The sequence below is a fragment of the Coptis chinensis genome, chromosome 2 (assembly GCF_015680905.1).
Source record: "Coptis chinensis isolate HL-2020 chromosome 2, ASM1568090v1, whole genome shotgun sequence".
NCBI classification, from domain to species: Eukaryota; Viridiplantae; Streptophyta; class Magnoliopsida; order Ranunculales; family Ranunculaceae; genus Coptis; species Coptis chinensis.
Window position 1 is genome coordinate 109184552 of NC_141457.1, and position 16671 is coordinate 109201222.

At 37.9% G+C, this 16671-nt stretch overlaps 2 protein-coding genes across 2 annotated transcripts; one reads left to right on the forward strand and one right to left on the reverse strand.

Moving 5' to 3' along the window:
- Window positions 1–316: 316 nt before the first annotated feature.
- Window positions 317–8825, reverse strand: LOC147520412 (putative disease resistance protein RGA3). Its single transcript, XM_086591935.1, has 10 exons — window positions 4965–8825; window positions 3924–4193; window positions 3512–3751; window positions 2496–3419; window positions 2128–2365; window positions 1489–2022; window positions 1326–1401; window positions 1177–1239; window positions 1005–1067; window positions 317–870 (listed from the first exon to the last, which is right to left on the reverse strand). The coding sequence occupies exon 1, from the start codon at window positions 8589–8591 to the stop codon at window positions 5019–5021; it is 3573 nt and encodes a 1190-aa protein (XP_086448061.1). The 5' UTR covers window positions 8592–8825; the 3' UTR covers window positions 317–870; window positions 1005–1067; window positions 1177–1239; window positions 1326–1401; window positions 1489–2022; window positions 2128–2365; window positions 2496–3419; window positions 3512–3751; window positions 3924–4193; window positions 4965–5018.
- A 4943-nt stretch (window positions 8826–13768) lies between these two features.
- Window positions 13769–15481, forward strand: LOC147520413 (uncharacterized). The gene is made up of 2 exons (XM_086594277.1): window positions 13769–14430; window positions 14572–15481. Exons 1-2 carry the CDS (start codon window positions 13769–13771, stop codon window positions 15479–15481), a joined length of 1572 nt encoding a protein of 523 aa, XP_086450403.1.
- The last annotated feature ends 1190 nt before the right edge of the window (window positions 15482–16671 follow it).

The window sequence follows — 16671 nt, forward strand, 5'->3', positions numbered from 1 at the left end:
TCCAGGTGGTTAAAACTAATTTTATTTTTGAAGCAGCTCTGTAGCCCAATTTCTTGGATGTGATATATGGTCGGGCAGAATTCAGGATAGCAGACACTGAAAATTCTAAATTAATAGGGGAGTGTGGCGAAAGTGCCTTTGGTATATTAAGTGTATTCGTAGATCAGTAGTAGCATAAACAAGTAAATACCAAGAAAGAAGAAAACAACTGTACAAACTGTCGGACCCTTAGTTGTATCAAATTAAACTTTCTAACTCCAAAAATATCCAAATGAAGCAATAAACACCTTGTTCTTAAACGTGATGTATGTGGAAATGAAATTGAAATAAACTACATATGGTCTTGGCACTCTTACTGGAGGGAGAATAAAAAACGTAGAGATACAAAATTTACAGATTTGGCATTTGATCCCAAACGGTTAGGGAGTCCTTTGTTAAGTTTTCATTTGCAAGCTTATGAGCCAGAGAGTTTCCTTCCCTATGATTATGGGAGATCCGTCCTAAAACTAATCTGGACATAATGGACTGTATCTCGAAGAACATTGGGGTAAACCTCCAAGGTGGATCAATGTCCAATTGTCCGCCACTTGACGACAAGTTCAGAATGCCCTACAATCCACACTGGGCTGGAAGGAAGGGTGGAGAGTAACTTCAATCCATTCCAAAGAGCCAGAACTTCTGAATCTACTGATGGCACTTCTCCAGCGGATCCAGCATAAGGCTTAATGACAGGTCCATCACTATTTGAAATTGTACCACCAAAACCAGCAACTCGTCTGCTTCCCATACAAACCTCTTTACTACTTCCAACGAAGTTGAGCTTGAACCATCCTGAGGCCACGAATCTGATGGTCCACCAACATGATTAACCTAAACCAAAAAATAAAATAAGAGTATCAAGCCAAATTTTACCTAAACCTACTTCTAAGTTCTAACCCTGTGAATAAGAGTAACATTCCAATTTTTACTATTTTTTTTTATACAAATAATGGCAAAACTCTAACCTGAGTAAGATCTAAATGGCTTGTTTGAGAACGTTGGAGGCTTGAAGATCCAACTGTCACATCCTGTCAAATTAATTAAAATGCACTGAATTATACATACCTAACAGAGCATGCCTCCTGCAACAATTACATTAATAAAAAATAACATACCATGTTCTTACCACATGCCCACCTGATTAAGATCAAAATTTTTTGGTTCAGAAGCCTTGATGCATGGAAGGCCAGCAAAAGGTTCCTGTAAATGACGCAAAATCACTTTTTACAAAATTATTCACTTCTACTCCACCAAATAGAACACAAGGATTGTTCAATATAACTAACCCCACAAGCTGCAGTTTCAGATGAGTGATACTGCTAGTTCAGAAGCCCGGATGCATGGAAGGACAGCAAAAGGTTCCTGTAAATGACGCAAAATCACTCTTTGCAAAATTATTCACTTATACTCACACCAAACAGAACACAAAGATTGTTCAATAAAACTAACCCCAAAAGCTGCAGTTTCAGATGAGTGATACTGGTCGTTCAGATCACCCAAGGGACCAGGAGGACAGCATATACACAAATGTCTGTGGACATGTTCTTACAGTAGGAAGTTTTTTAAACCATGTCAAGTAAACTCACAAGTTAATCAGTGTATAGAACAGGAACAATTAGATCAACTTACAATAGTCTATAACTATGAGTCACTTGACCACCCACGTCTCCCGCATGGCAAGGATCATGCGGTTCTGAGGTCAAACCAAATTAACACTCATCCACTGGGAAAAATAGATCTATGAATAGTAATATAAAGATTTGCATTTTATGAAGATTATCGTCAGATGTATATGAAAAGATACCTGGCGGCTATTGAGGTTTCTTCATTGTATCCTGATTCAATTGAACCCGACTTCTGGGGAGAGCTATCTGGGGCGCAAGCACTTCATATATGGGAAATTGGGCAACAAAAAGGTTCAAGGTGAAGTGAGGTTTCCACGCAACTCTAGCAAAGTAGTCAACCCTTAAAATTCACTTATTACTACACACGGTTGGATTTGTAAAATGACAACACAAAAACCATGTTACTGGAATGGGATGGATATTAAAAGCTTAGACTGAACTACTCTATGATGAAGATTGTTACCTGCTTCCATCTCAAGAATCCAATAGTCGCTGTCTTCCTCGTTACCCTTGGGAAGTCGCATGGCAAAAAGATGCTCAAGTCATACTTCTCAAGGTCTTTTAAAGGCTCTACCTCTAACCCCAATACACGTTACAGAACACAAAAGAAGTTGGAGCAATGTGATATCAGTGCTGATGACAGATTTGAGTGGAAGTAGAGGCAGCAAATATTCAATTTGGTTTAAGAGCATTCAACAAACCTACCAGAAAGGAATAATTTAGATTATCGAGTAGCAGATTTCTTAACGAATCAAAGATAGCTAATTGGTTTATGATGGTGGTGAATGTTATCAATTTAAGTAAGGTGTGCAACGGAGTCAAGGGAAGTACCTGAAGAAGAGTGAATTAGATGACCAGGATGAGAGAGCGGACGTTGAGGCCTTTCTTCATTGTATCTGAATGAGATTGACGATGATTCTGGGAATATGAGCTATCTTGTGTCAGTCCTCTCCTGTATCCTTTGGACATCGAAATTTCAAGGCATGACACCAACTTACCCTCAGTTCCCGTAGCCCGTTCTGGATCCATTCTGGCAAGCAAGGCAAATCTGGAAATCACAGATTTGAAGAACTTGAAGGGAAGTGAAGTTTTGCAGCCATTCCGGCAAAGTTATGAAAGCTATTATAGTTAGAAACTTTAAGGCAGTAAGGCGTCGCATTCTTCTGGCAGTGACAGGTTTGAGGACCTATAAAGCAAAAGTGACGTAAGTAATGGGAGGTTGCCCAACCCATTCGGCCAGCTCATCAAACTTCTACAATTATGGATCTCCAACCTTTCTAGTGTGGTGGGAAACAAGATTCTTTCTGGGAAAGCTTGCAACAGACCTTGACAATTCTTGATGACAAATTTCCTCAAGGCTGTGACAAACTGTAGCCCTGCAGTTATTGATGCCAGATTAGGGATGCTTTCAATCATGAGGGTAAGAAGTGAAGTAAGACCATCCATATTGTCCTCCGAAATATGCAACTTTTTACAACCTGCAAGATCCAGGTTTTGAAGTGCTGTTGGTTTAAGTAGATTAGTCTGGTAGAATGTACACTGATGTTACACTCTCTCAGGCCCATTTCGAAATTTAACCAACTAGTGTGTGATTGCCAAGAATAATGACAACCATGATGACATACGTATTCCAGAGTTCGGACCTCCTTGTAGCTGTGTTACATAGGCAACTGAAACCACGTACGCCAGCATTCACACTCAAAACTTGAAACAATATCATCAGGAAGAAATATGTCTCTATGCTTCAGCTCAAACCTGTAACCATTTTCAGAGGGACGGTATATTAGAAATAGGAGGTTCTGAAATAGGAAATACATGTTTAGCCAATCTAGAACGAAGCTAATTACCTTTTCGATCTTCAGAATGTAATAACCTTTGTTCTAATTTCCATCACACAATGCATAGGAAGCAACAAACTTGGAATATAATTTGGAGATATTGCACGCTTCTTTTAGAAAATTGATTAAATGGTAATATTTCCATAGTACAAAAAGACAGAACTGTCTCAATGTGATATCATCCTTCAGACTGTCAGATTGAATTCCTTTGATGCCTCACATAGCCAAGTTAGGTCCCACTCGTGCAACCTATCACAGGAAAATAGAATAGAAATAAAAAGTTTGCTTTTTCGTAACCCAAATGATGAGGATACAACAATTATTGGTGATGGTTTAAAAAAAAAAGATGGGCCAGTTCCAGTACTGAAATTCAAAGATAATAACCACTTATAACATAGTACTCTGGATTAAAGATTGTTACCAGCTCTAAAATCTCATAAATTGCAATAGTAACTGTCATCTTCAGCGTTACAGATACTGAAATAGTAAAATATGCTCCAGACATACTTCTGATGATCTTTCAATTGCTCTAACCAAAAGTGAGGCACTCTTGTGATTTGTGTGAATGACCTTTTTATTGCATCCATAAAACACATTACAGAACTATGACTAACTGGAACAAGTTGAGGACATACGACGGACCAAATGAACTAAGAGCCTCTACTAATCAATCCATAGAACATCGAACAACCTACCAGAAAAGAATAAAATAGAAATCAGAATATATTATATTCAAGGAAAAATGACGGAGCAACAAACATTTTGTATTCAGATAACGTCATATTAGAAAAGTTCACTCGGGGAGGAGGGAGAGAAAGCAAGGTCAATTTGTAGTGTCGGGAAGAGGATTAAAAGTAACTTCAAGTGGATTGTGAAAAAGATTGGTATAACACCCTGAAGAAGAAAAATGAGTTCACAAGGATGACACAGGCACACTTGATGGCGGCAATTCATTGTGTGTTTATTCAATCGAGCTCAATTCTAGGACCCGAGATATCTGGTGCCACTCCTCTCCTGTGTCTTTGAGCCATAGATATGTCAAGCAAACAAACAGATATAAAAATAGTTCGTTCAGAGGGGAGAATCATTGCATTCTTTTCTAGCAAGCGACACATCTAGGAAACCAAAAACTTGTAGCAAAGTAAAGTTTACTAGCGAGTCAGGCAAAGTAGATTAACCCTTCAAGCCTCTTATGGATAGACTCTGCAAGGGTGCAAAATGTTGCACTTCTTCTGGAGGAAAAGGCAGGCTCGAGGAAGAAGAAACACTTAGACCTTGAGTCATAAGAGGTCTCCCACAACATTTGGTGTACTTGTTGAACCCTCCCAATCCCCAATAACGAATTATCATACATCATAGTGTGGTGGGGTTTGACATCTTGTAATGGAAAACATGTGGATAAGGACAGCACAACAGATATTATCAATTTAAGTTGGTTGTGGGTGAAAGTGGAGTGACATACCTGAAGAATGACTATGCTGACGATGTCTAGAGAGCTGACATTGAAGATTTTTTTTTATTGTATCCGAATGCCATTGACCTTGACTTCTGGTATGTGAGCTATCTTGTGCCAGTCCTCTCCTGTATCTTTTTGACATCGAGTTGTCAAGGCATCACAGCGATTTATCCACAGTACTCGTAGTGCAGTGAGGCAATGGATCCAATCTGGCACGCACAGCAAATTTGGAAAATAATAGATTTGCAAGAAACGAAGGGAAGTGAAGCTTTTCAGCCATTCCGGCAAAGTCTTCAAACCGTCCCAACCTCCGATCGTTAGATCTTTTAAAGCAGTAAGGTGTCGCATTTCTTCTGGCAGAGACTGCAAGTTTCTGGAACAAGTAATCCCAAGATCCACAAGTGATGTGAGGTTTCCCAACCCATTCGGCCAGCTCATCAAACTGTCACAATTACCAATCCACAATTTCTCTAGTGTGGTGGGCAACGAGATTCCTTCTGGGAAAGCACGCAACAAACTCTGACAATCAATGATGCTAAACTCCTTTAATGCGGTGGCATTCTGTAGTCCCTTGGGTATTGATACCAAATTAGGGATCTCTTCAATCTCGAGAGTACAAAGTGAAGTGTGACCATCCATGTCGTCCTCCAGAATATGCATCTTTTCACAACGGGCAAGATGCAGGTTTTGAAGTGCAGTGAGGTACCTCATACCAGACAAAGAAGCCAAGCTTTCACAATCTGAAATCTTCAGAGACACAAGGGAGGTTAAACCCCCTAAACCTTGTTCTGGCAAACTTGCCATTCTGGGGCAAAATTTAATATTCAAAGTTTCAAGAGAAGCCAAGTTCTGTAACCCATCTTCCGACAAAGACAAAAGGTCATCGCAGGAAGAAATATCCAAATGTTTCAGATTGGCAAGAGAAGAAGAATTGGGTAAGGAGGAGGTTGGTGCGTTCTTTTCTGGATTCACTTTGAGCAATGACAGCATCAGCTTCTCACTACATTTCTCTATTTTCAATTCTTCAAGTGATGGAAGCATTGGCATTGTACTTAATTTGGGGCAATTGCGAACAGACAACACAACAACGCTATGGAGGGACACTTCTTCTTCTTCTTCTTTTACCCAACTCTCGAGGTTAGGGTTAGCAAAAAGGCAAATTTTTTTCAGTGATGGGAACCATTCTCTTTGTCTTCTCACCACGCTACCACCTTCAATGAACTGGAGAGCATCCAATTCCTCCAGATATACATCCTCAAGAGATGGGAGTTGACCAAGTGCTGGGAGATTTTGACAATTTCTACACTGTACGAGACCAATCACGACTAAATTTGGGAACAATGGATCCATCATCCACCGTGGGAACCTGTTATCTCTGTAACCTTTTATGCCCAACACTTTAAGATTTCGATGTGGCTCGAGGTTTCCCAGCACATCAAAATCAATTTTCACTCTGTTAACGCCTTCGTCATTCCATTCTAATCGTAACCTTGCAAGGTTGGGCTTACCCTTTAGATTCGCTTCCACGCAATCTCTAGCACTGCTCACATTTTCAAGATTGTAAATATTCAACAGGCCTTTGAGATGTATTAGTCCATTCAACTCATTCAATTTGCATCCAATCCCCTTCCCCACAAAAAAATCTTCTAACGTCCGAATAGAAGTTAAATGACTAAGGCCAGATGGCATGTATGTTAACACAGTGTCGTTATGGGTATAAATGTGCTCGAGTTTTTGCAATTTCCAGATTTCTCCAGGCAACAGTGTAATTTTACTACATAAAAGAATCAAGGTTTCTAAACTTTGCAGCTTAGTAATAGAGTTGGGGACAGTCGTAACAGAGTCAGACTCAATCCTAAGGTATCTTAGGCGCTTCAACTTACCAATGGAACTTGGAACTTCCCCAGTTTCTACCAGCAAACGCAGCACACGTAAGCATTTAAAGCTTGAGAGAATATCCTCAGTGAGAGAAAATTTCGAGTTAAAAAGAAGTGTCCGTAAGTTTGTATGTTTACGCAAGTATTCTCGGAACTCAACTGGCAAATCTTCTCCCACGCAGTGCAGATGCCGTACTCCATTAGGGATGTCTCCTTTAGTTTCCTTTCGCGCAATGAAGTACTCCGTTCCTGTAACAGATTGTGCAAGGTCATGAACAAGGTCATGCATTTTCAAAGTCCAAATCTCCCCGAAGTAATCTAGTTCTGCTTCTTGAAAGAACGATCTCCACATCAAATCTTTGACATACACATTACCTATATCTTCTAAGATTTGATTTTCTCCGAACGTGTGAACAAACCCTTGTGCCACCCATAATAGGATCAGGCCTTGCTTATTAAATACCCAACCTTTAGGATACATAGCACAATAGGAAAAGCATTGCCTCAAATAGAATGGCAAATGATTATAGCTTATTCTCAATGCAGGCAAAATCCCAACTTCTTCTAGAGGCAATCTCCAAAGATCACTATCTTTGATACTCGTCCACTCATGTTCCTCGGTCTTAAACCGCATTAAGCTTCCGAGGGTTTTAGCTGCTAGAGGCACTCCCCCACACTTTCTCACGATTCCCTTTCCAATTTCCACAAGGTTTGGCTTTTCTTGCTTTTGATCTGAACCAAATGCCCTTTGCTTGAACAAATTCCAACAATCATCTTCCGACAACCTTAACAGTTTATATCGTGAAACGGATCCCATTATAACTGCAACCTTTTCGCTTCTAGTGGTTACAATTATTTTGCTTCCCATTGCACCTTCTAATAACAAATCTTTCAAGTTATTCCATTTCTCACCGTTTTCATTCCACACATCGTCCAGAACTAGTAAAAATCTCTTCCCTTTAAGTTGTTCCCGAAGACGAGATTGTAACTGGTCCATCTCCAAATTAGGACATTCACTGTTGGTGGCAGATTTTATCGTCTTTTCTGTAATTTTCTTAACATCAAAATCCTCCCCGACACACACCCACAATTTTAAATTAAAAGTACGGTCTACTCTCTCATCATTGTAAACCAATTGAGCAAGTGTCGTTTTCCCCAGGCCAGGCATACCATAAATGGGAATGATCGAGAGGTTGCCTTCCCCGCTCAAGTCCAACAATAGTTTTACAATCTCCTCTTTCTCGACATCTCTTCCAAAAACTTTTGATTCGTCTACATGAGAATGCGTGTTTTCCCTCTCTGCATTACGCACTCTAGTTTCTTCAACTCTCGTATCCAAGTGAAAGGACCTATCAGCTTGAATCTCAGTTAAGCTTTCCCTAATATCTCTAATTTTACGAGAAATTTTAAAACGATATGCAATAGGATTTGAAGAGAAGCAGAAGTAGCAAACCATATTGACGACGCTATCCTGCATAACCAGTCTTTTCCGCAAAGCTTCAATGGCAAAGTCATCAATAATGTCATCCGCTTCATAAACGGCATCCTTGATCCTTCGAAGCCATTCTCTCACCTCACGCTGGCGGACTTCAAGCTCCTCAGCGTGCAAGAGTACAGCTTTGATGGTGGATAAAGTCCTTTCGAGCTTTTTCAGGTCCTTCTTGACTCCCATAGCTGATCCAAGCTCTTGGATAGCACGAGATCCTAACTCAGTCAAAACTTTCTCAGCAAGGCCAAAAGCAATTCCTTCCGCCATTTTTTGATAGTAAGAAAGCAGAAAGATCTTTCAAGGGTTTGTGTTGCGAAAGAGAAGAGAATGGGGTTCTGATCTAGCTATAGCAAAATTGACTTTAGGAAAGTTAGTAATTAATTCTAGAAAATGGTTACATAAATAATAGAAAATGAAGTTTACAAGAATAAAAAAATGACAAACATGGAGAGTCCTTCCCCACCTATCTTCAAAATGCAAGTGGAAGGAAATTTCTGTGAGTTGTTGAAGTAGTACTAAATTAAATCAAAAGAAAACATCTTATGTATACTACTATGAGATACTGTGTATAGTGGTCTCATTGACGTGTTTGCTTTCATTAGTTAAAACTCATGAATTTTTTTTTCCTCAAATTTCATATAATATGGAGTCCATAAATGCTGACACGTAATTTGGGATTAGGACGGTAGTGCAACAACCTTTAGTGGAATAAGCCATTTGTTGACAGACTTAGGCCGTGTGTTCGGGGCGAACATGGAAAGCCCAAGCCCGTCAGGAGGCGCAACCCTAATTTCTCCTCATAGTCCCTGTTGTAGCTTTAAAAATAAATACTCTTTTCTCTCCGGCGAAATTGACTATTCAACCGGATTAGAAAAGAGGCAAAAAAAATAGATCCGAATTAGTTTAGATCTTGAGAGAAAGAAGGGTGTTGGTAGATCGTTGTCCACAACGTCCAATCTGCTCTAAAGGAATACAAATGTAAGATCAAGGGGTTGATTGTTGATTCAGATTTGATAAAGTTTGGATTCTCAGAGTTATCTAAATCGGATTCAAAGGTATGTTTTCCAATCACAAATCGTGGACACCAATTAATTTCGCTGCGCGTGGTGTTCGCGGTTTGTAGAAATATTCGCTCAATAATCGGTTCCTACAAGATCTGCATTGTGTACCAAATATATCGGGGAAAGAACTAAACTACCATCATAATTCCTTAGCATACATCCCAACCCCGAAGGACCTAGGTTTATGTAACAAGCAAGGGCGACTCTGAGGGTAGCCGAGAGAGGCGGGCAGTTGGGGCCCCAAAGTTTTTGCTCATAACTAGGGCCCCGAATTCAGTGACAATTATTACTACACGTTTTATGTTTTCTCACTGCCAACTAAGAAAACCACTTGTTTGCTCACAAGACAGAACGTGTACTGCACAAAGGCACTTTCTTCTTCTCCAACCTATCAATTCAGCTCATTTTAATCAACTCTCTCTATAGGTTTTTTGTTAGATCTCAAAGGTGGGGAGCCTCACATTAAGTGCTTGGCTAGGTCCCTTAAGAACTCAAGGCCGCCCCTGGTGACAATCGCCATCTGTGTTTAAGGTAATATATGGGGCTGTATGAGGCTTCCAGCAGAGATGAATGAGTTGTTTCTGTCTCTTGGTCTTAAGGAGTAATGTCTGGACATTCTTTGTATACTTCTCCAAAAAGCAAGACTAGATCTGAGTGTGCCTTGAGGTGTCACCCTTTTGTGTTCAAATAGCATTGCATTTCTACTATTCCAGATGTTCCAACAGATGATTGCAAAGAGTTCCATAACAAAGGGTATATTACTATGTTGATTTCTCATCAAGTTATATATGGATCTTATTCATCCATATATGTGGTGTTTCATTGAAGGGTACGGAGGCAATGTGGGGGATTGGACTGGTTCTCCATATGGTTTGGGTGAATGGGTATTCATGGAATAGGTGTTGTGCGGTATCTGGGTGGCTTTTGCAGAAGATGTATGCAGTTTAGGTTAATAAAGTTCAACCCTATGTTGAATAGATAAGAGGAAGAGTTCAGAGCATCTCGCAAAAGTTTCCACATGAATACTTTCACTCACGGGGGATATCAGAGTTTCCATATGATTCTCCAATCAAAGAAAGGGGTGGTGTACGTGGTCTGAGTTTATTGCCTATCTAGCTTATTGCCCGATTTCACCGTATATTTCCCATTTACTGATAGAGTCAAAATTCTTCTGTCGGGTTTTTCACTGTCGGAAAGTGGAATGGAGATTATTTTCTTCGCAATTTCTGCTGGCCAGCAGTGGTAGATGATGTTTGAGCGCCATTTTCTTGTGGTACTATCAATGAGGTCCAAGACGAAGGTGGGTTTGATGGTGGGATTTGAGTATATTGGAGCGGTAATACCTTCATTACTTGGAATCCAGCTCTCGGTGAAAAAGTGGATTGATGATCCATTGCCTATCTCCCATCCCAATCCTTTATTAAGGACTGTACGGGCCTTGAGGATATCTCTCCAGACTCTAAAGTCAAGTGGTTTGGGGCACATTGTTAAGAAGTCTTGACTTCGAAGGTATTTTGCGGCCTTGACAATATCGACCCATAGAGACCTGCCGCTTGCAATGACTTCCCAGCCTTTTTTAGCTAGGAGGGCTAGATTCGTATGTTGTAGATTTCAGACTCCCAGACCTCCCTTTAGCTTTGGTTTCTCGATCGTTTCTGATAAACGTAAAAACAACCGTTTTACTTACTCTTAACTAATTATGCTAGGAATAAGTAAACACATGAATTTCTACTTAATGATCAGAGTTTCTACTCTTGATTCTATTGCAATATGTGGAGTAGAGAATTCATTCCACTCCTAATTGTTTTAGACGTAAAGTTTCACTAATTTAACAATCCTACTTAATCCGTGAGAGTAATGTTTTAATTATACTAATATGGTGATTGAACTAATTAAGATGTTCTAACTTATACTATGACAATTAAATACTAAGATGTGAATATCGATAAGGAATTAGGGGGATTTGATTCCACCTTGATTAATTTTTAATATGCTAGTATATATTTGTTATAATCTTAGTCTTTATGTTTTCACATAATTTCACATAAAAATTAGGTCTTTTTAATCCCTAATTATTCATGGCAATCTCTACCAACTAATAATTAGCATGTGAGGCAATTTAAATCCATTCATTGTTCGATCACATGCCTTGGCAAAATCTTTGGTCTTCTGGGGGTGGCTCTCTTATATGCTTAAAAGAAAATAAAATTAATAAGAATAAAAATAAAAATAATAGCATTGTCGAATTTAGAATTTTGTTTGCTACTTGACGTTCAGTACTTCAGCAGGTCTCTATCCAAAAGATGGTTTGCTTGAAGATACTCCAGTTTATATCATTGTCAAATGAAAAATGAAAACTTCTGTGGTCCACTCTATACAAGTACCGACCCTTGTTAGCAATACTGTACGGGAATAATTCAAGAATTATTCGGTGACTCAAAAACGGTATGGTTAAATATTCGGTCAAAAATTCACAATACAGTAATTATACAATGTTTAATTAGTACGCGCTTTAAACGTTTGGTTGCAAAAATTTGAAAGTAAAAGATTCGTGATATTATATTTGTAAATATTAATAATAGTTGTCATTTTCTACAACATAACAAACATATTCAAGTAGTTTAGCTATGAAAACATTGAAACCAATTGAACGGTCCACATAGGTACCTTCATTTATTTGCTCTTGGATTGAAATTACAGTTCAACTTTCAAAATACACACCATGACATGATAATTTAAATATTGTCCAAAAAATATAAAAACAAACTTTTAGATTAATTTATTATTAAGGTTAAGAGTGGAGGACTTAAAGTAAGAGTGAAGACATAAAATACATAAAAAATAACAAAAACACAACCGAATTTTCATTCAAAATTTTTTTAATACTAACAACCAATGAATTTTTTAACCAATGCCTTGATCAGCTTAATATTTTCTCAAATAATGAAGCCCCATCTGGGCGGATCCAGTGGGGTGGGCTGCAAAGACACCCAAGCTTTGGTAAAAAAAAAAAAGTAATAGTGTTCAAATTTAAAAATAGAAACTTAAAGCCAACAAATTTAGCCCAGCCCATTAACTCATTGAACCCAGTCACTTAGAAACTAAGAAATTAGAAACCCAAGAATTGCCAACGAACAGGAACAGAGAGAAACTCTCCTCTCTCAAACTCTTGGCAGTCTCGGGTAACTCTCGGGTGACGGGTATTATCTCACACAATCACACTCTCGGTTCTTCTTCCTCGCTATTGGCCTCTTGGATGTATTTTCTTATTATTTTCTTCGGTTATTCACTTATTCGACTCTTGCAAACTCTTATTATTCTCATAAGGTAAAAAATTTAGTTCAATTATTCTTAATTAATTTATTAATTTATTATAATACTTGTTTAGTTGTTTAAATGTTTGTGCATTAGACATTAGTTTAGTTAAGACACCAATTTATTTAAATTATTTATATGAATTCATTTATTTGTCTAGGATTTAGTGACACTAATATAACTATTTTGTTTGAATTGGATTTTGTTTTTAGGCATTAGAAATTTTAGATTATATGGATGATGTGATAACGCCCAATAATAATTATTTTCTCTATATATTGCATATTGATAATTATTTAATATCTTAGGTTACAGTGTCACATCATCAAGCACCCAAAAAACCAGTAACTCTTCTATCGTTCTATAAGCGAAAAGATGATAAATCGGAAAGTAGCGAAACTTCAACATCTATTCTTGATACTTCAAAACTTGATGGGGATGAGCAACGTCCTACCAAAGTTCAAGTTGTCGAAATTGAAAGAGTTGAACATTCCTCTCGAGTCCAAAGAGTCGGAGTTGAATATTCTTCCAAAGCTCAAGAAGTTACACTTATAGAAGTTGATGTCACTTCTCCATTTGAACGTGATCCGGGTAAACGTATTGTTATATACGAATACCCGCTTAACAAACATGATGAAGTCCGAGTAGCTTATCTTAGAATGGGACCTTGTCGACCGGCTCATGAGAACAAAAAAGATTATCCATTGACTATGTTTGGAAAGCAAGGACGTCGGGTTCAATGCTAATTGGTACAAACTATTTCCTTGGCTAGAGTACTCACTCCACAAGGATAGAGCATATTGTTTCTATTGTTTTCTCTTTGAAACCAATCCTCCGAAGCATCCGGTGTTTACCATTGATGGGTTTCAAAATTGGAGAAACAGTGAGAAGCAATGTCCTTTTTTGAAACATGAAGGTGGTCTTTGTTCTCCACATAGGTCGGCAACATTGTATTGTGAGAATCTAATGAATCCTTCTCGACATATAGATAGTGTTATCAATAGACTTTCGAATGAAGCGATTGCAAATAATCGGATCCTACTCTGAAATGTTGTTCAATGTATTCGGATGCTTGCACTACAATGGTTTCCTTTTAGAGGTCATGATGAGTCAAAGAAATCAAAGAATTGTGGAAGCTTCCTTGCAATGTTCGAGTTTTCAAAATTGTTGAACAAGAAAGTTGCTGAAATAGTAGGTAATTATTCGGGAAATATCTTGTATACTTCACATGGTATTCAAAAGACACTTTTGCATATATTTGCCGAAAATGTGAGAAAAAAAATACGTGAGGATGTTGGTGATGCAAAGTTTTGTATCCTTGTGGATGAAGCACAAGATAATTCATGGAGAGAGCAAATAACAATTATTATAAGATTTGTTAATCGTGATGGCTTTGTTAGAAAGAGGTTTTTTGCTATTGTTGGTGTTGAAGACACTTGTGCATTAACTTTGAAAAAAGAGATTTCCAAAGTTCTTGCTAGTAATAATTTGCTTATTGGAAATATGAGAGGCCAAGATTATGATGGTGCTAGTAATATGCGTGGTCAATGGAATGGATTACAAGCACTATTTCTTAAGGAGTGTCCTTATGCATATTATGTGCATTGTTTTGCACATCGACTACAACTTGCATTAGTTGCAGCTTCTAAAGATGTTTCCGATGTTTGGTTATTCTTTTCAAAGTTGGCATCCATTGTTGATATTTATGTTCCGCCTAAGAGGAAGAAAGAGTTAGAGAAAGCTTGAAAATAGGAAATTGAAAACTTGTTAGCAATTGGTGAGCTTAATAGTGGACGAGGTGCTAATCAAGTCTGTACATTGCAACAAGCTGGAGAAACTCGATGGAGTTCTCACTATGAATCTATTTGTAGCTTGATGGAGATGCATGATGCAATTTGTACGGTTCTTGAACTCATCATGAAGAATAGGTATAGTAACACCATGCGTGGGGAAGCTAAGGGTTCTTATGTTGCTATGAGAGACTTTGAATTTGTCTTTATGTTTCATTTATTGCATAAGACTATGGGAATCACAAATGTACTATGTAAAGTCTTGCAAGTGAAGTCTCAAGACATTCTAAATGCCATGGGTTTAGTCTCAAGTACGAAGGAGCTTCTTCAAGAGTTTAGAGAAACAAGTTGGCATAGTTTCCTTGGGGATGTGATTTCTTTTTGCAAGAAGCATGACATTGATATTCCTAATATGAGCTCTCGTCATATGACGGATACACGTCGTTCTTGCCAGCAGAATGATTGTATTACAGTTGAGCACCACTACCACGTTAATATATTCAATATTGTAATAGATTACCAGTTGGTGGAGTTGAACAACAGATTCTCTAAGGAGGCAATGAAGCTTCTTTCTCTTAGTTCGGCTTTGGACCCGAAAGATGCTTTTAAGCACTTTCATATTGATGATATTTGCAAGCTCGCCGAGAAATATTATTGTGAAGACTTCACAAAGCATGAGATACTTATTTTGAGAAGTCAACTACAACATTATAAGCTTGATGTGACTCGTCATCCTTGTTTTCAGAAATTGTGTACCATTTCTGAGTTATGTCGAGCTTTAGTTGAAATAAGAAAGTCAACTATTTATCATTTGATTGATAGATTGATTCGTCTTGTCTTGACTATTCCTATCTCCACAGCGACTGTTAAACGAGCCTTTTCAGCTATGAAACTTGTCAAAACACGACTCCGTAACAAGATGGATGACGAGTTTCTTGCGGATTGCATGGTTATATACATCGAAAGGGAGTTTGCTAACAAGTTGATATAGAGTTATAATAGATAAATTTGATAAGAAACCTCGCAAGTCACGATTTCATTAGTGTCATGTTTTAACTTTTGGATGTCTTTTGTTATACTTGTCAAGATCTATTATGAGTATGTGTCTATGTGAAGACATTTGTTTTTGTTCATTTTGAATAGTATAATGAAGATGATTACTTTTTGGTATGATGTTTGTCGGAAATATGAAAGCGAAGATGATGCCTGTGTAGTTTTTGGTGGGATATTGTTATAATTTTTTTTTTTTTTTTTTTTTTAACTTAAGTATATCACCCCCTAACATTCCTGGATCCGCCCCTGGCTCCATAGATCCGGTTGGGGGCACATACAGCAAAGCAAAACCACTATTTTTTCTCTTCTGCCTTCCTTGGCTGCAAAAAATGAAACAGTTGATGATATGAGTAAAATGAACTTTCATGAATTCCAGTGTTTGGAATTTTATTCGAAAACAGAACCACTATTATTATGCTGAAGCAATAACTCGTCTTCCTCAACTGTAGAAGCAGCATTGCATAACCATTCAATAGTTCCGAGCAGGGAATGCTTGAAAAAATCATCAACAAAATCACTAACCATTCTGCTTTCATTTTGAGCATCAACTATTTCCCAATCATGTCAGAAAATCATATCAATAAATGATAACTCGTACGATTAGTAAATATACCAAATGCTTTTGTTAGGCTTTATTTAAATACATTTACATTAAAACACTGAAACCTGTTTTGCTTACATATGATATCCATGATGTGATATATGGTCTGGCAGAATTCAGGATAGCAGACATTCAAAATTCTAAATTAATAGGGAAGTGTGGCGAAAGTGCCTTTGGTATATTAAGTGTATTCGTAGATTAGTAGTAGCATAAACAAGTAAATACCGAGAAAGAAAAAAATAACTGTACAAACTATCGGACCCTTAGTTGTATCAAATTAAACTTTCTAACTCCAAAAATATCCAAATGCAGCAATAAACAAGAGTATACATCTTAGTTTACCTAGAACCGATAATAAAGACATTATGTCCAAAATAAAAGGGCCAACACCGGAACTGAACAATTAGTATAAATTATGCTTAATCGGTTATCAGTATTTCGAACATAATGTGAACATGAGAGTAAATTGTATTACAACAAACAGACCAGATACCTGAACTGATGCTTAAGCCCCATGTAACAACTAA

Excerpts from the sequence above, each read along its gene's own strand:
- LOC147520412 (XM_086591935.1), bottom strand. The coding sequence starts at position 8,591 with ATGGCGGAAGGAATTGCTTTTGGCCTTGCTGAGAAAGTTTTGACTGAG.
- LOC147520413 (XM_086594277.1), top strand. The coding sequence starts at position 13,769 with ATGCTTGCACTACAATGGTTTCCTTTTAGAGGTCATGATGAGTCAAAG. Across the intron at positions 14,431-14,571 it reads CCGCCTAAGAGGAAGAAAGA|CTTGATGGAGATGCATGATG; the intron begins GTTAGAGAAAGC and ends ATCTATTTGTAG.